Raw genomic sequence first — 19528 nt, 5'->3', positions numbered from 1 at the left:
CAGTTTGAGAGAGCATTTCCTTTACATTGATACCAAGAAACGTGCCAGTCATTACCTCAATAATTTTATGATTCTCACTCTCAGCAGGGCAGACCCTAAGAACTAGAAAGGACCATAGACATACATGATTTTCTTTAGCCTGTTTATTTACAAATGGGTTTACCAGGAAGGATGAGAGCCTCCTTCACTCATATGTTTCTGAACAGAAAAGAGGTCACGCTTATAAACTGAATTTCTGAAATGTCTATATTTCTAAAGCCCATGTGCTGCCTGCCCCTCTTTCCTCCATCCCAGAGACTCCGTTAGAGTAGTAAGATAGGATCAAACTGTGATTGCCCACTTGTTTTTGTTAGCCACGGTATAAATCAAATCTCATGCTTCCCTTCATTGCTCAAGGGGTGTTTATAGTCTGCAGAATAATGTTAAAGCTGACTTAAGTAAAGCTCTTTGAGAACCATTAATTCTTAGAGCTCGAGCATAGAACAGCCCAAATCTAAATGTAGACACTTTATGAATTATTGACAGCATGGTTCCAGTCCTTTATAATGAAGATAAAGACCACTGGCATATACCATTTAATTTTATTTTTTGAATAACAATTTCCATCTTTTAAAAATAACCTAAAATGGGTGATTTTTCCCACCAGATATTTTTTGAACAATAATTTCACCTAAACAAGTATTGTGCTTCTTTCCCCTAGTGATCTCTTCACTATTTTCTAAAAGGAATCACAGAGTTTTGGAACTCAGGGTCCGAAGTTTGGACTTTCAGGAATCCTGAAATAGTTGTCTTTCCACAACAGCATGCTGGATCCTGGCACCCACCCCACACTGTATACCCCCGTGCCAAGCTCAGTTTGTAGGTAACTATAGATCTGTGAGTCTCGCCTGGGGGCGATTTTGCCCTCCCCCTACTTTCTTCCCAAGGAGCACATGCCATGTCTGGAGATACTTTTGGTTTGTCACAACTTAAGGTGGAGTGTTACCACTACCATCTAGAGAATAGAGGCCAGGGATGCTGCTAAACATCCCACAACAAAGAATTATCTGGCCCCAAATGCCAAGAGGCATGATGAGAAATCCTTTTGTAGAGGTTCTCAGAGATCCATTTTCCAACCACATGTTGTATGACTCTATTTATGTGAAATGTCCAGAACAGACAAATCCATAGAGACAGAAAGATTGGTGGTTGTCTGGGGCTATGGGGAGGGAAATGGAATGTGACTGCTAATGGGTACCGGATTTCTTTTTAGGTGATGAAAATGTTCTAGAATTAGATTACAATGATGGTTTCAAACTTTGTAAAGATACTAAAAATATACTAAAAATCACTCAATTGCACACTCTAAACAGGTAAACTTTGTAGTATTTGAGTTATATATCAATAAAATTATTAAAATCCTTTTTATAGACCTTTCACCAAGTAGTTCTTATTTCTTACTAAACAAGAACTTATATTGTAGAGCAGTTTGGAATAGCTCCAAGTTTCCCTGGAGAATATTCTCTGGCAACAGTTTTTGAATGCACCCCTATATTTTATAGGAAAGACATTAACTATTTTCTTAATTTTTTATAAAACGTATCTATTTCCTGTTGTTCTGTGGCCCTGAGATATGTCACATTCATCTGTGAGCAAATGAGTGAAGAGTGCCTGAGCCAGGACTGGAGCCCAGGGGTCTTCCCACTGCTCTGGCTGTCACTATGATGTGAAAACAGTCAAGTCATCTGATGACTTTGTGCTTCAACTTCGCCATTCTTGACACAAGTCTCAGCTTCCTAATGAACTTTCTTGTAGAAACTCAAGCAAGCAAGGATAGTGAGAGCACATGCTCAGAGCTTGGCCACTGCTGATCAGGCACAACTTGAGTTCCTTGCCCCAGTATTTAGGGTCTCTCTCTTTCCACCAGCCATCTGCACCACCATTTTTCTACCTATAACTTCTGCCCCTGCCCAGCTGATCTCCTGCACACCAAGCATACTCTGCCCTTTCCCATTTCTGTTGCTTCCAATGACTGAGCCCTGTGATCAATTGGCCTCTATGTCTATCCAAATCCTTCACATCCTCAAAGCTCAAACATCATTCCACCCTTTCCCAAAGCCTCTGGCTCATGATGATAGCAATTATTTTAGGTAAGGAATTCTATATATAATTGCTGAGAGCACGGAAGCACTACAAGATGTCACCTCTCAGACTTCATCTCCTACTACTACGCCCTTCACCTCACACCACCACGCTAGTAGCACTGGCTTCCTGCAACTTTCCAACACAGCAGGCCGCTTCCACGTTGGGCCTTGCTGCTTGCTGGTCCTAGAGATGCTCAGGCGAACACCTCACCTTCCTCAAGCGTTTATTTCAAACTGATCACTCTATTGAAATGTGCAACTCAGCACTTCTAATCCGTATTAGCCACTCTATTTTTCCTTTTCCGTAGTCCTTTCCTTCTTCTCATTTATTTATTATATGTATTGTTCATAGCTGCTTTCTGTGAGACTGTGAGCAGGAGTCTTTGTGTGTTTTTATCACTGATGTAGTCTGTGAACCTGGAACATACCTGGCATGTGGAAGGTGACCAATAAATATTTAAACATGTAAAATGCTTAGAACTGTGGCTAGCACTTAATAAATGTTAGCTTCGTCATCATCATAATCATCATCATCTTTATCATTATGGGGCAACTCCTGTAATATTGTTCTGCACCATTGCACTGTGTTTAGCGTTTTATGTGTCCATATTTTACATAATGTATAAAGGTCGTATGCTTCTTGTGGGCCGAGACTTGCCATATATATTTTTATGTGTCTTTTAAAAAAAATCGAGATATAATTCACATAGCCCAAGATTAATCACTTTAAAGTGTACAATTGAGTGGCTTTTATATATTCACAAGATTGTGCAGCCATCACCACTACCTAATTTCAGAACATTTCCTACACCCCAAAAAGAAAGTCTGTGCCATTGGCAGTCACTCCCCATCCCCCTCTACCCCCAGCCCCTGGCAACGATGAATCCACTCTCTGTCTCTATGGATTTGCCTATTCTGGGCATTTCCTATAAATTGAATCCTACAATATATGATCTTTTGTGACTGCCTTCTTTCACTTAATGTAATGTTTTCAAGGTTCATTCATGTTGTAGCATGGATCAGTGCTTCATTTCTTTTTATGAATGAACAATATTAGAAACTGCTAATCTATGTATTTGACTGTTAAACCATGGTAGGAAAGTGCAACTTACTTTGGTGTATTTTGCCCAATAAACAGAAATAAAAATGCTTGTTTTTACATTACTGTGTTACTTCTGTTAACACAGATGTACCATTTTCACTCCCAGCAGTTACCAGTTAATTATAACCCAAACAACACACTACCCATCTGCATATAATTTCCCTTATTGAAAATTGCCCCACCAGATATTTAGCAAATGCCTATAGACTTTCAAAATTACAACCTGCATGAATTCTTTCTGGGAATGCTTATATCATTAAAATATTTTCTCCTTGTGATCTAAAAGGGCTCTCCCAGACAAAAACAAAAAATCATGTTTTATTTTTGTTTTGGATTTATGTTCAACTTTTCTTCCCCCTAAGAATGAACATTAAATAAACCCAGGGCCTGTGGAAGATCTTTAAAAAGACACATCAAAAAATATAAATGGCAAGTCTCAGCCCACAAGAAGCACTTATTCATCACTCATCACTCTTGCTGAACATGAATGAGAAATATTACATCCCAAATTTCTTGTATTTCCCCTGCATTTGTTTGCATTCACAGATTGCTTAAAAGAAATAAAGTCTTGGCTACCTAGAGACTTTCAGGAAGCAGTACCTTAGATCAGCAGTCCCCAACCTTTTTGGCACCAATCACCGGTTTCATGGAAGACAATTTTTCCATGGGCGGTGGTGAGGGGAAGAGGGGGAGGGTGGGAGAGGAGATGGGGGAGGGAGGAGGGAGGGTGGGGAGGCGGAGCTCAGGCGGTGATAGACAGCCCTGTTTTCCTAACAGGCCTCGGATTGGTACTGGGCCATCGGAGCAGGGGCGGGTGTTGGGGACCGCAGCCTTAGATAACTACTGTTAGTGTTTTGGTGAATGTCTCACCAAATGGAGAGAAGGAGCAGGGAGGGAGGAAGGAAGAGAAAAGGATTTTAGAAAAAGGGGACTTTAAACATCTATTTTTTCCACTCAACAATGTGTCACAAACATCTATGTCTACACGTGCAGAGTGACATCATCTTGAATGTTACCGGTGCCATAATTGATTTGAACAAGCCGTCTATTGGTAGACGTTTTAAATGTTAGTTCATAAACATCTCTGTCTACTTTCTATTTTTTGTGTGTGTGTGTGTGTGTGTGTGTGTGTGGTGTATGTTTTCCTATTCTTGAGATACTTCACTTAGGATATCTATCTACTTTCTGTGTCCTCTGAAACAGTATGTACTGGTTGCAATTTAATCTTTGATGAGTCAGTGTGTGCATAGCAGTTAATGAACAATCACTGCAGAAGCAGAAAGTCTAGGACTCCAGGCTGAAAGACTGAAGAAGTCCTATATACAGTTAATATGCCTCTTCCGGATTCTGCCAGAGAACCACTAACATTCTCTAGATGGCCTGCCTTTACCATAGCTCCTTGATGCCTTTTGGTATCACTATTCACCCTCTCTTCCCTCCTAACCCCTTTCTCATTCACAAACACAGACATGGGTACAGAGAGTACTAGGTTCCTGAACGTAAGAAGGACAATTTGTTCCAAAGCCCACTCTCAGAATTCTCTGCCCCAGCTCAGAGTGGAGAATTCTTCCAGAGCCTGTGAGCAGTTTGAGAACTATACCACTGTCCTATTCCTTCTTGTACTTCAAAGTTAATGGTTGTGCTAGGCATACACTAAGTGCTTAATAATGGCTGTTGAAGTTAGGCAATTTTGGCCTTTGAGGGATATGTTCAGGTGCTAGTGACCCTAGGGCCACCTCCCTTTATTACATAGCTGTTCTCTTTCCTGTTGCTTCATTAATAAGTTTCCTCTCTTCTTTTAAGGACACTTGTGGCTTGCTGAGCCTGTCACCACCTGAAATCACCATCACAATGCATTTCCCTCTTCTTATATGTGTCTTTCTTCCTCCTAGTCCCTTATCTCTGTTACTACTTTTCTTATGCTTCTTGTCCCAAGTCTATCCGCTTATTAAATGCTGTTAGCCAGTAGAAGTTCCCTCTTTTTTTCACAACTTCAAACAACCACCTATAAGACATAGTTTATCTCAGTGTATTCTGAAATAGCTGCTGATTGTTTGCAACCAACAAAATACGTGGATGTAGGTGAAAGAGAATGTTTTTGTTGTTGTGTTCTTTACAAATTACTCCTAGGGCTAAAGTGATTTTTTAGAAGCCTAAAAAACTAACAACAGCAACAAAAGCTTTATTATATTAAGCAAATAAACTCAGTCACAAATAAGTAAAAAAAAAATTGAATTTATCTATCATAGTATATGTGCTTGGAGTATATTATAATTTGAACTAAGATATCAGAGCCAAACTGAGGATGTTAGGATAATAGAGTCTAACATTTCTAAAGCATTTCCCTTCTTAGGTACTTATCAGACATCATTTGCACTTAAGTCCATAGGAGCAGTTGACAGCAATGCTGAATTATCCATCTTTGCTATTGAAAAGGCCCATCTAATCACTGCACAATTTCTTTGAGAATCCACACTAAGGACATTTTCTGTATTTTCACAATGTCATGGGTAATTTTTCTCCATTTTCATCAATTAATCCACACATTTACTTTGTATAAGAGATTTTTTTCTAGGTACCAAAAAGCTCCTAAGGAAGTGTAAGATACAATACCTGACTTCTGAGAGTTGCAATGTGGTCTAAGTCAGAATGTTTATCAAAATCTATTAGCGGTGGCTCGCCTAAGTTCTGAAGAGGGTGGTACAACTCTAACGCCACCCCAGCAAAAAGCTAACCTAGAGAATGACGTTTTCTTATAAGTAAATGTCTGCAGAAGAAATATTTATTTTTTATTTTTGACTTTATTTTTTAGTTATAAAACAAAAATGCAAAGATAGTACAGAAAGTTCCTATATACTCAACACCCAGTTTCACCTACTATTTTTTTTCAATATATTAAAGGAGTATAAATGTTTTATGTTACATGGATTGCTTTTGTAATGGTTGAATCCTGGCTATAGGAGTGCCTGTCACCCAAATAGTGTTCATAGTACCCATCAGATAGGTTGTTTCCCCTCCCCCTCCCCCCTCCCTGCTGCTTGATTTCCATTGAGTTTTACTTCCCTCCGTGCACATATGTGCTCATCAGTTACTTTGAATTTAACAGTGAGTACATGAGGTGTTTGTTTTTCCATTCTTGAGATACTTCACTTAGAAGAATGGTCTCCAGTTCCATCCAGATTGTTGCAAAAGGTATTAATTCATCTTTTGCAGAAAAAATATTTAAAAGCAGACTTTGGATCCAACTACTTAAGAATACTCACCCTTGAAATTATTCCAGAATATTGGACAATGTGGTCATGCTTTGAAAACTCAAGAATTGAGCTTCTATAGATGGATGATAAGAAAGGCTTCTCAAACTCATAATGCCTGAGTTATCCAAAGATCACCCTCATACTCTGAACACTGCTGAAACCCAGGAAGTAAGCCAGGAGAGGGGAACCCCAAAACAAAACAGAACACCCTTCCAGCAATCAGAAATCAATGCCACAAAATGAAATTCCTTAACATTTCTCACAGGTGAGGCCCTCCCAGGCCAGCCCCCCTTGGAGCGTTCCTTTACTTGCAGTTCACACATACTTCTAACAAGTTTGGGCATATGGTTTTCCAGCATACCATAAATTAGAAGCAGCAAATTAGAAAGGGAGAAGTTGCTAGCATAAGCATCGTGGGAAGAGCAAAATGTGATGAGCTGCAAGTCAAGAAAAAGAATGCCTACTATAAGAAATGGGCAAAATAACTCAATTATAATACATAAGGGCATTTATTCACTCATCATTTTGAGAAAAGCTTTTAGAAACAGTAAGAAATCCACACATGTATTTGTCCCTTACCATAACAAGAACAGTCTCAGGTTCATAGGTATTCAATATATATATATATATATATATATATATATTTGGAATGAATGCATGAGTAAATAAAGACACATTGTGGGGCCACATTGTCACACTAGTCCTAGAGATATTGCCGTAGATGAAATATTTTATACTTATGATTCATTTTTAAAATACTGATTTTAAAAACACAGAAGAAAATATTTGACCTCAAAGAGCAAGAGAATCAAGAACACAAGTACTCTGGAAATGATATAGACTCCATATAAACAGAATAAGTAGTCAATCTAGTAAATTGTGCTTTCTTTTATAAAGTCAACTTATTCACAAATGAAATAATTGCTTATAGGAAATTTTTTTCTATTGAATTTTATTTTTCCCAAAACATTCAGTAATTTTTAAGCTATATAAGTGGGACCCAAAGTAGCACAAAAGATTTCAAACAGAGAGATCTGTATTTTAATACCATATGACTCAGTATATACAGCAGGGGAAAATAAATGGAAAAAACTACACCTTTTCTATGGAATTGGCCATCAAAGCCAGTTCAACTGTCCAAGACAAATTAGCAATAACTTACTCTCCAGTGGGCCAGAGGAATTAATGCCACAATAAGGAAGCATCCCTGTTGATCGCTGTGACCAAATATATCACTCTTTCATTCTTAAAATGTGAGACAAAGTAATGAGATCAATTTTGTAAAACTACAAGACCACTAGTAATTCATCAATGACTTCATTAGTAGCAATTATGCACAATTAGGTAGGAAAAAATATGTCCTGAATCCTTTCAGTTGCTCCAGCAAATGTAATTAAATAAAATGGGGGGAAAAGATTGAAAGGAATATAATGTGATCTACATTTTCCTTTTTCTTCCTCTTACTCTCTCTTACCACCCTGCTGTACACCCTTGCCAATTCTCCTAAGATCCATTTTGCAATTTCCTTCAAAGGGAAACCTTCTTGCTTCTGACATAAAATTCACCAATAAATATAGTCATAAATAAATACAAACCCTGTGTATATTTGGCTTTTAAAACCATATTCTGTGTTTGCTTTCATACATACATTTTGCCTGTTATAATTTTTCACTTCCTTCTTTGCAATCTTTCTCTCCCTGATAGGAAGGTCTACCTTTTTTTCATGAAAGTTATTCATCTCCTACTAATTCATCCCCAGAGATCATCCTGGAATCTTATTTATTAACATTCTTTAAACATTTACTGTGTGCCAGTTGATAGGGTTCTGGAGGGCATTAAATAGCTTTCTATTTCCCCAGAGATGTCTCTCATCTAGTTTTCACACTAATCCCCTTAGGTAGGTTCTATTCTTATCGCCATTTTACAGATGAGGAAACCGAGGCTAAAACAAGCAAAATAACTTGTCAATGTTCACTCAACCCATGGTGAAGCTGGGGTCAGGACCCATATAAGTCTACATTCCCCAGGCTGCGGATTAGTAACAGGTCTGTGACCTGTTAGGGACTGGGCCACAGAGCTCCGCCCTCCCTGGCCCCCCACCTCCCTACCCCTCCATCAGTGGAAAAATTGTTTTCCATGAAACTTGGGTGGGGGGGGGAGGTGCACAGCAGGAGGTGAGTGGTGGATGAACAAAGGAAGCCTCATGTGTATTTACAGCTGCTCCCCATTGCTAGCATCACCACCTGAGCTCTGCCTCAGCCCCCCATCCTCCCCTCAGAAAAACTGTCTTCCATGAAATTGGTTCCTGGAGCCAAAAAGATTGGAGACCTCTGTTCTAGCTCTTAAAAAAATTATTACATTGTCTTACATGGCTATCTTCTCCTTGAATTTAATTCAGCCAATGTGGAGCATCTACATAAAAATCTATGTACATGTGCAACATTTATTACTTAAGAATTCAAAGACATCCAGGTATAACACCAACTGTATCTGGGTATATATTCAGTATTTCCTTTATTGATCTAATATTGAGGGGCAACCCCTCAGCTAGCTCCTGTCACTAGTTCCAGATTTGCTTTTTAATTGATCAGATTCCAGAATAAGAGAAAAAAACCCATGTGGTTTACCAAGGTAGAAGGGCAAAACACATATGAATTTCATAGCTAGATCAGAGGTCCTCCTAGAAAGTGAACGGCTTTGGTGGTTGTTTAGGCAAAGAAGAGGCTTCTGAGAACATGAGAACAATGCAGCTTAAGAGAAAGTTAAGAGGCTCTGAAAAAGAGAGGATTTGGGTTCGCCTATGTGAGAAAGCAGGATCAGGCCAGAAGGATGCGGGCAAAGAAGGGCTGCCATACTGAGAGAGGCCAAGTTGCTCTGTGGGACGGGGAAGCCAGGGCAATATCCCATGTAACATGTGTTTGTTTGTAAAGAGCAAAACATGCTTTTAAGTGTGCTGTCTGATCATCAGTGAAAGTTTTGCTACTGTGATAACTGTAAGTTCATGGTGGTGTGGATGACAAATGGGTTTCAGGATGGGGCCAAGAAGAAGGGCCTTTGCCCTCCTTTTCCAGTGGACACCAGAGTGGTGATAAAGGAGCAGCCATAGGGAACATAGAAAATACCTTCAACGGAAGCAGAAAATGGAGCAGTGGTGATCCTGAAAATATAATCCCTCAGAGACATACTGTGGAGAGCTTTGGGTTTTTATCAGAATGGGGGTTTGAATCAATTTATCCTGATCTAAAAGGGCTAAAGATCCCTAGAGGACATTGAAATTCCACTAGAGAAACTCAATCATCTAGCTTATTTTTTGTAAAGAACAATGTTGTTTGCTAGAACCAAGTAATAGACAATGATAAAAATAAATTTGAATAAACAAGCATGTGCAGTCACCTAATTTGCTGACTTCAAAATTGCCTGATGAAACTTTTTGCCTGTTAAACCTGTTATTGTACATAATGAAAGATTCTATATGCACTAATCACAACATACAGACTTATGCCTGATCACAGCTTCTAAAAAGTCATGATACAGGGATTTTTAGTTATACTCAACACATTTTTCTTTCAGAAACTGGATTGGTTGTCCTAGATGCTGTGAATGATATAAATTGGGCTCGTAGTTGGAAGAAATCTAAAGGATCAAGCATCCCTGGGTTTCAGACAGAAACTTTACTCTGAATACATTCAAAGGTATGTGGATTTTATTCATAATTTGGTATCTTTTAATTGTGCTTATTTATTTCTCTGCATTTCATGTTTCAAAGATGTAAATGTATCCCACATTTCTAATACTTTATGCCATCAATAGTTATTTCTTCAGTTGGCCTATAATTAAATTAGACTCTTTAGATGGTCCATAATTAAATTAAATTAAAATAATAATGATTGCTTAAATGAATTATTTTGCTTTCTAATGCAACAGAGTGTTTACCTGTCTATATTTCCTTAAATTTTAGTTCCAGAATCCCAAAGCTCTTTTGGGGGCCAAATTTCATAGCAAAATATTTATTTTAATTACTTATCAATTAAGATAAAAATAATACTTTCACAGGCTGTGGTCTGATACTTTGAAAAACCTCTTATTTAATTACATCAAATACAACCATCAACAAAATGTTTTTTCTCATTAAGCCAATCTTTAGAAAAAACAGATTTTGGAGGTAGAAAACTTCAGTGCCCTTTTCACAGCCAGCATTATTACATGTGATTTTCACTTCCTATACAAAATTTAAGGTCTTTCTCCTGACAGTTTTCCATGTTAGTTAATAACTTGTGCCACAAGGCGACCTGTTTTGCTTCATGTCCCAAGGGTCTTATTTGTAGAATAATTACAATGCAGTGTCAAACAAAAGGAAGATGCCATTGACTGAAAATGGAAAATTTTAGGTAGAAATAATTCAAAATTCATTAAAGAATCACAGAATATTAGTACTGTCCTCTCCTGTTGGTTCAACCACATTTTTGCTCCACATCTGGAGCTCAGAGATGTTACTAGAGGGTCTTGCCTGAAGTTCTACAGATTGGAACATCTGGAACTAAACCCCACTCTCTCCTTAAATTATTGGCAAATTACTTAATATCTTTTCTCAAAGGATTGATCTTCGTTTTTAGCAGTAGATTTTTCTGTGTCTCCTTGTTCTAAAAGTATAAAATACTGAGCACTTTGATGATCTCTCCAACTTCTAGAGCCTACTCTATTCTTTCCATTATTAATTATAAATACCATTTAGCTTCTATGACTACAGGCCAAGTGCAGGAAAATGGCATACAAAATCATGTAATGATAGATCATTCATGTCTCTATAACTTGTTCAGCTCTCAGCCTAAATTAAATGCATCTTTATCGTGATTGTGACTCCAGAAACAGTGAAATGGGGTGAGGACTGGAAATCACATATCAATGAAGTCATCTCACAAAGAATGGCCCTATCCTTTTTACTAGCATCAGACTAATATGGATTATGTGTGTTTTATGGAGCACTAATTATGCCCATGTTTGAGAAGAAATACGAAAAGTGGGTATTGACTTGCATTTCAGAATCACCGAGAAATGGGGACCTGGATTTTGTTTGCCTGCCTCTTGGGAGCAGCTTTCGCCATGCCCGTGAGTAAAACACCCCTTGCATAAGTCAGTGTCGAATTTCACAAACTTAGAAATAAAAATCTTCTCCACCGTTGGTAAACTTTAGGGTTTAAAATGGTATAATATCAGATGTCCTCAAACGTGTCTGTGTTGAAGAAACACTTGAGGAGATCGTTTAAAAAGATAAGATTTTCGAATGCCTCTGCCAAACATTCTGATTTGGTACAGCTGAAGCAGGGCCCAGGACTCTGCATTTTTACAAGCACCCCAGGAGATTCTGTTGAAACCATTAGCTTGTAAATATCAATGCCCATCTCTGGATGGAGGAAGTCTTCAGAAGGGACCTTTGGAAAAGGCCTCTTGAGAAAGTGCTTAATCAGCATTAGGCAAATATTACAAAACTATCAGTTTTCTCTAAAACCCAATTTCTCAAGTTTCCAAATTTCTTCCAGCCCTCCACATACCACTGCTGTTACTCTTCAGGGGGTAATATTTCTGTGTTAGGAATCCCCTGTTTGAACCATCTCCTTGTTCTTAGAGGCCCTACTCCTTTGGGTACATCTACTAAGTACCTGGCTTCCTTGTGGTTACCCGGGATCCTACCCACACCCAATACAAATTGATAAACTTTACATTCAAATGTACCAAAGACCAGGATGTCGGACCCATTGTCTCCAGACACAGGTACATAGGGCAGAGAGCTTAGATCACATGCAGGCCGAGCAGGCTCCATCTGCTTGCTGGTGGCATAAAGAGCAGTTGATACAACCAGAAGCCAGCAAGTTTGCACACCTGCCTCCTTTCTTCCTCTCACCCACAAGACCCAGATTCTGTGCTCTGCCTTCCTGAAACCCTGCATTGTGGCCATTCCTAGTCCCTTGAGGGGCCCCTGCATTTTTCCCACTCCTGAACTCAGCATCCCCTGGCTTGGTATCTATCAAGACGGTATAGGGAAGGCAGTTACCTGACTAAAATAATAATCCATATCCAGATGGGAGTGAAGGGACCCTGTTATGAAATACAAACATTTTAAAGACTATACTATAGCTGACCCCTAATGAGTCAGTGTCTGAGGGAGATTTTCTGCCTGACTCTTCTCTCCCTCTCCCGGACCCCAGGGCCAACCAAAATCCCACAACTCAGGCCCCATACACTGGGCCCCTACTTTTGAAAGGACAGACAGTTCTGGTTTAGATCATCATTCAGGTTGTTTTTTATTTTGAACTTTTAAAATATTCTTCCATAAAATCATTGACAGAATAATAAAAATGATCGGCCTCAACTCGATAAATCAACTCTGTCATTTTCCACAGAATTTATAATGTTTCCACTTTGCTGCACCCCTTCTTGTTCTTGAATTCATCAACAATTCCCGCCTTGTGGTTTCTTTTGTTGCTGTTGAGTGCTGTTTGCTTTGTGTGTCAATTATGAGGAACCCCTTTGATTCCCTTAAGTAAGGGAATGTCTGTGGGGCAATTCTCTTCTTTTTGGGATTTCTTAACTGTGTAAGAGAAACATGCCTTTCTCCCCAACATGAAGTGAGTTTTATCAAGTAAACTGGTGGGTGAGACAAAATTCATTGACATTGGGGGAGGAGTTGTTTGAAAACCATCAGAGAATAAATGTGTGCTGGTTTCTGCTTCCAGGTCTCCCGCCATAAGACTGTAACCCCAGGGACAGTCGGTTAGCTGTTCTGGACCTCTTTAAACAAGAGGGCTTCTCTCCTGCACAGCATACATGTCCAAACTAAAAAGTGGACCTCAGATTTGTTCTGCACTATACAGATTTTTTTAAGTAGCTCAGTCTCCCTTAATGTGAACAATTGCATATTGACTTAATCTCTTCCTCTCCCTCTCTCTCTCCTTCACTTTCCCCTTTTCTCTCTTTTTCTATTCTCCTTCCCCATCCCTATAAAAGCTACCACCTCATCCCGGGCACCCTGCTTATATCAACTTCAGCTATGAGGTAATTTTTCTTTTTACTAATTTTGACCATTGTTTGGGTTAACAATGCCCTGGGGCTCTGTAAAGAATAGTGTGTTGATTCTTCATCCAAGATGTTTCTTGAATAATCCCAATTTTACAGTTCTTACCACCAGCTTTCCAGTTTAAACCCTGATGGGTGGCCTCAAGCCTGCATTGTCCCAGCACCCTCCTACCTGGCCACTCTGGGTCTGTCCTCCTAAACATGGCTATAATTTTATCTATCATGAACTACCACTTAGGGAGGCTGCACGTTAGGGTGGAAAGAAAACTCTGGCTGAATAGCCTTGTTGCGTCCCAGCCAGTACAATGTGGGGATTAGGTAGGATGTTATCTAAGATTTTTTTCTGAGCTCAAAAACTCCTGATTCTAAGACATTTACACTTGATGTGAGTCTCTCACTTGACTTCACTGAAAGATGAGTGACTAAGTGGTGTACGAGGGACTGTGCAGAGGAATGGAAAGCACCAGAGCTCTGGGTCTCGGGTTTGAGGTTCTCCTCAATCCCTTACTAACTACATGACTTCGGGAAAACCATTTTCTCTCTCTGGAACTTTGGTTCCCTCAGCTGGAGAAGGGAAATAATTATGATGAGCATATTTCAAAACATTGTTTGGAAAGTAAAATAATTATTGAATATGAAAAGTGTTTTGTCAAGTATAACTTGAGCAAAGTTAATAATTATTTGTTATATTGATTAAATGCTGAACTACTATATGAAGGAGCACAAAACCTGAGGTTAACCAAGTATATACTGTTCAGAAAGGAATGAAAGTCTTTCTTCTCTCACAGGTTCAGGTAATAATCTATGAGTCTGTTTACTTATACTAGCTGAAGAAAAATGTTAGTAAGAATTTGAGGCAAGAGTTTCTGTTAAACCTTAAAAGGTTGACATATTTGAGCAGTAAATCTGTGTTTCTAGGATGAGGGACCGTGTTTCCACCTCCTTTTTTTTTTTTGCCATTGTAACGTTAAATGAAAAAAGAATGAAATTACTATTATGTCACATTAATATGTCATAATTTTTGTTTGTTTTGCCCTTGCAGTGAAGAGCAGGAGCTATAGAATTAAACAGAATTACCATTTTTGCAACCTTAGTTAACTTAATGAACCTCTTTAACTCTCCATGACCTTATCTGCAAAAGCGAGGATGAGAATACCTGCCTCAGAGCATGTGAGAAAATGTGAAAAATGTGTGCAATGGATGTAACACAGTGCCTGACACATAGAAAGCACCCAAAAAATGTTTACGTTCTTCTTTCTTTTGTAGAACTCACATTCTCAGGCTATCAGTATTTACGGGACTGAATTAGTGAGTCTATATTTCATACTGCATTAGTGAGTTTCTATATCAGAATGAAGTAAATTAAATCAAATGCATTCTCACATCTCTTTCTCTTAAGGTGCTTACTCCTTTGAAGTGGTACCAGAGCATGATAAGGCCACCGGTAGGTAGATATTTTGTTCTTTATTCCCTTAAAATATTAGCATGCATTTAAATTCCCATATTAAGTGAAATATGTCTACTCCACATAGAGACCCTAATGGGAAATTTAGTTGTAAAAGGTCATGTGTGTGTACACAGTTAGAAATTCTTGCAGAGGAAGAAATGAATAAAATATTCCTATGGCCATATGGCAAAGCAAACACTGCTGCTTGTCCAGTTGGAAGTGACCTGAGCCTCTCTGTTTCTCACCAGTACCCTTCCTATGGTTACGAGCCCATGGGTGGATGGCTGCACCACCAAATCATCCCCGTGCTGTCCCAACAGCACCCCCAGACTCACACCCTGCAGCCTCATCACCACATCCCAGTGGTACAAGCTCAGCAGCCCGTGGTCCCCCAGCAACCAATGATGCCCGTTCCTGGCCAACACTCCATGACTCCAACCCATCACCACCAGCCAAACCTCCCTCCGCCCGCCCAGCAGCCCTTCCAGCCCCAGCCCGTTCAGCCGCAGCCTCACCAGCCCATGCAGCCCATGCAGCCCATGCAGCCCATGCAGCCTATCCAGCCCATCCAGCCCATCCAGCCCATCCAGCCCCAGCCACCTCTGCACCCCATGCAGCCCCTGCCGCCACAGCCACATCTGCCTCCGCTGTTCCCCATGCAGCCCCTGCCGCCCATGCTTCCCGACCTGCCTCTGGAAGCTTGGCCAGCAACTGACAAGACCAAGCGGGAGGAAGTGGTGAGTATGCCTTGAAGCCACTACAATACAAATCCTGTGGAAATGGGGCAGCAAAACTGCCCCCAGAGCTCTAAGGTCTTAGACAACCCAGGGTCTAGAGTTGCAGTAGCTACAGGTCTATGATTCTATTAGTCCAAGCATGTGTTGTACTTTTATATTATAAACAAATTTATCTACATGGCTTGGTAATTAAGACCACAGTTTTCATAGTGGTTTTAAGTTCTACCATTATTGAATTTCTACCAGAATATATATTACTAAAACCCATTAATTTTAAGGGCAACATTATAAGGGAGTATCAGTTCTCCTGTTATTTCAAAGGTTTGACTAGCAAGAATAGGCTAGAATTGCACTGAAGATAAAAAGGGGGAGTAATTTTTGAGAGTGAAGGGATGCAAATATTTGAACAAGTTACAAAACGTAGGTGGGAAATCTCATTTAAAAACCTAATGGAAGATTACCTGTCTTCAGTGGTTTTCAATCTAAGTTGGAGGAGGCTAAACTAAACAGACTGTTAGATTCTTTTTCAGTGCTGGCATCATAAAGATTAACCTTTTAGCAAGAAGTTGCCACAATTTAGCACTAAATCTTCTTCTATTGCCAGAAGTTCTTACAAATGAATAGGAATAGTCAACAAAATGACCCTTATCCACATCCATAAACTCTCACTTCTGTGTCTGTGAGATTATGTGATTCTACCATGTATATGTATCCAAAAGTAATTCTAATTTATAAATGCTATTGATGATTTGCTACTGAGCAATGGAGAGAGGTGAGGTGGAAATGACCTGGGCAGGGAGCCAGGACACCTGGGTTCCAGATTTGGCTTTGCCCCCAAAGAGGAGGCAGTACTGTACAAATCACTTCAAATTTATGGATGTTTTCTTTTCTTTAAAATTGGGGAAAGTGACTAAATCAGATCATTTTCAAGCCACTCCCAAGTATAGATACCATAGTTTCTGAATTGAAAAAATCATATGTGTCATACATAGTTTCACAATTGTGAGCATATTTATGGAGAACATGGGGCAGAATTTTTGAAAATTGATTGAATCTCAAATAATCTGGTACCTATCATTGATTATTCTATCTAAGGTACATGTTCTCTCTTTGCCTAGAAAATGCATTTATTTATCTCTTCATTAATAATTAACACCATGGACTTTATAATGTGCTCACACTTTGCCAACGCTGTATATGGGAAGGTAACTTTGGGCAGGTAGCTTGAACTCCTTAAAATCAGTTTTTTGTGTGTAAAATTAGAGTATAAATATTGATAGTTTCTTAGAGTTGTTTTATGGGAATAAAGTGATGAGCTTGGAGCCTCCATGCAAGAAGTACTCAATGAAAGGTAGTAATTGCTATTTTATTATTAAATAATAGGCTTCAAGTGTCCTGAAGGTAGGAGCCTCCATCATGGACATCTAATATCTAATGACAATGAGATAACAAAGAAACTTTGGAAATTATAGAGTTCAACTTAAATGGCCATACATCATTTTGACAAATGAAGCCATACATGTTATTATAAATGGCACTCACTAGGAATGTTTATAAATTATTTTAATTGTTCCTTTTGCTATTGTTTTTTTCAGGATTAAAAGATCACAATATGAGAGGAGAAGTGAAGTAGATACTTCAATTGCTTTCAGGAATGACACAAGAACACACGACTTGTACTTACAACCACTTTACTTACCAAATTGTGTAACTAAAAATAAGTACCATTAGCAGACAATAAAATGTTTTAAAAATTATTCATGTATTTGTGTTGAATTAAACTTAAATTTTCATATCGCTTGAGACAACATATTATAAATGAGTATTCCTGAATAAGGTAGGAACTACTTATTTACAGCCACAAAATTGACCATTTAGCAGGTAAATAAGGACTCTGTTTCTTTTTAGGGAAAATTTAAATTACACTGTCTCAAATCTTTTAAAAAAGTGAAAGTTTATATATCAGTTATAATAATTAATAAAGTGAAAACTTATGAACATGTACGATCATAGAACCTAAACCAAATGAAGGGATATTGATAAGAAAAATTCTTTACATTAAAAAAGACAAACTCTTAAAAATGTTTATACTACAAAACAAATGTGGATTTGGAACACTGGCTTTAGACTTCATACCACATTAATCAAAATCTGATTTTTGATCTCATTCTACAGAAAAAGATTTTTAAATTAAATTATGTGATATGGGTAATAATGTACTGAATTTAAAATTATTGAAGTAATTAGTTTATTCAAGAAAAATTTTATTAATGGAACTTCAAATAGACAATTGCAGTGATCTTGTATATAAGTCCTCTCTTTCAGTTCAAAATCTTCAAGATGATAAATTGTACTGCATAGTCTTCAAAATGTTAACAGATGCATAAAATGGATTCAAAACAAGTTTTCTTTCCCACTTATATTTATATTTGAATCCTTTTTTCCTCGTACACCCACACAGAGTTGTAAACAGTCTTTGCAGGGTTTATATTACACAGCACCCACAGTAACTTTATTCCAGTACCTTTATGATTAAGGCCCCTTAATCACTTTCTGGAATGAATAAACATAACTTTACTGGGAGGGTGTGATATTCAAACAACTCTATTTTCGAGAATTTAGATTCAATTTTTTAAAAGATAGGAAAGCTTTAAATCAATTGACATGGGCCAATTCTAGTCAATTGAGTAAATATTTATTAAGCATCCTCTAGGGCAAGGCATGTGTTGGTGAAAATAGTACCCATCCTAAGGAATCTTGAATCTACCAGAGGGATAAAATAAGCTCACAAATAATGAATATGGCTAACATACTTAGCTAGCAGTCCAACAGCTTTCCTTGCCATTCCTTCCTTGTTGGCAGAATGAGAATCAATCCCAGCATTCAGCTTTCTACAAGCTCAGGAGAGATGAGCCCCCTCCCTCATCCCAGGGAGTGAATGTTCATTCCTCCATGTCAACTATGGCATCAATTACCATAACTCTATTTCCCTTGTAACTGATTGGTTTAGAGACAGGTTGTAGTGGAACCTGAACACTGAATGAGGCCAAGGGGAAGTCTCCTGGGAGAGGAGGAGCTTCTGGGAAAAAATATTTACCTTTAATTAAAAATATATAGGTACTGATACATGCTAGGGAAAAAAAAGTGCTGTTTGTCTTTAGATCTATTTGAGGATGTTATGCCTGGAGCTGTGCCCACCATCTTGTGAGAGAAGGGGCAAGTGGAAAGACGGAATACCCCTAGGTTCTTGATGGCATCATTGTGCCCCTGAATTAACCAACCCTGGGACCATGTACCTCTGGATGGATGACACACTTTGCTTCTATTCTAGTTTTTTTCAATTGTGGGTGATAACTGATTACTGGGTCATGACATCAACATCAGGACTCCCACCATTTATACCATGCCAGAAAACTATATCTTCCAATGATGTAAAGCTTATCTGGACAGGGCTAAGGAGAGTTATTTGTCAATGACTTGCCTGAACAAAATCTTCTAGAAGATAGATAGATAGATAGGTGGACATAAAAATAGATATAAATATATATAGACATAGACCCTGGTGTATGTGCCAAAACATGTGCTCCTGCCTTTTGCCTTGGTATCATATAAGAGGATTCTCTATTTGGAAAAAGCATTGACAAAATAATTCTCTCTCTCTCTCTCTCTCTCTCTCTCTCTACCGGACACACACACACTCATGTATAATCATACATTTAAATCACACTTTGAATTACAGGGAAAATGTCAGGATCCTAAAGACCTATTCACTATGAACGGACATGTACTGCATA

General features: G+C 38.6%; 2 protein-coding genes across 2 annotated transcripts in view; one reads left to right on the top strand and one right to left on the bottom strand.

Annotated features, from left to right (window-relative positions):
• ARHGAP6 (Rho GTPase activating protein 6) overlaps window positions 1–19528 on the bottom strand; it is a 476144-nt gene that overhangs the window by 113967 nt on the left and 342649 nt on the right. The gene's annotated exons all lie outside the window — the stretch shown is intronic.
• On the top strand, window positions 11532–15749 carry AMELX (amelogenin X-linked). The gene is made up of 5 exons (XM_069463716.1): window positions 11532–11585; window positions 13482–13529; window positions 14817–14858; window positions 14950–14994; window positions 15246–15749. The coding sequence occupies exons 1-5, from the start codon at window positions 11532–11534 to the stop codon at window positions 15747–15749; spliced, it is 693 nt and encodes a 230-aa protein (XP_069319817.1).

This window comes from Eulemur rufifrons, chromosome 30 (genome assembly GCF_041146395.1).
Source record: "Eulemur rufifrons isolate Redbay chromosome 30, OSU_ERuf_1, whole genome shotgun sequence".
NCBI lineage: Eukaryota > Metazoa > Chordata > Mammalia > Primates > Lemuridae > Eulemur > Eulemur rufifrons.
The sequence above is the reverse complement of the archived record's forward strand: the minus strand, read 5'-3'. Positions and strand labels throughout refer to the sequence as shown.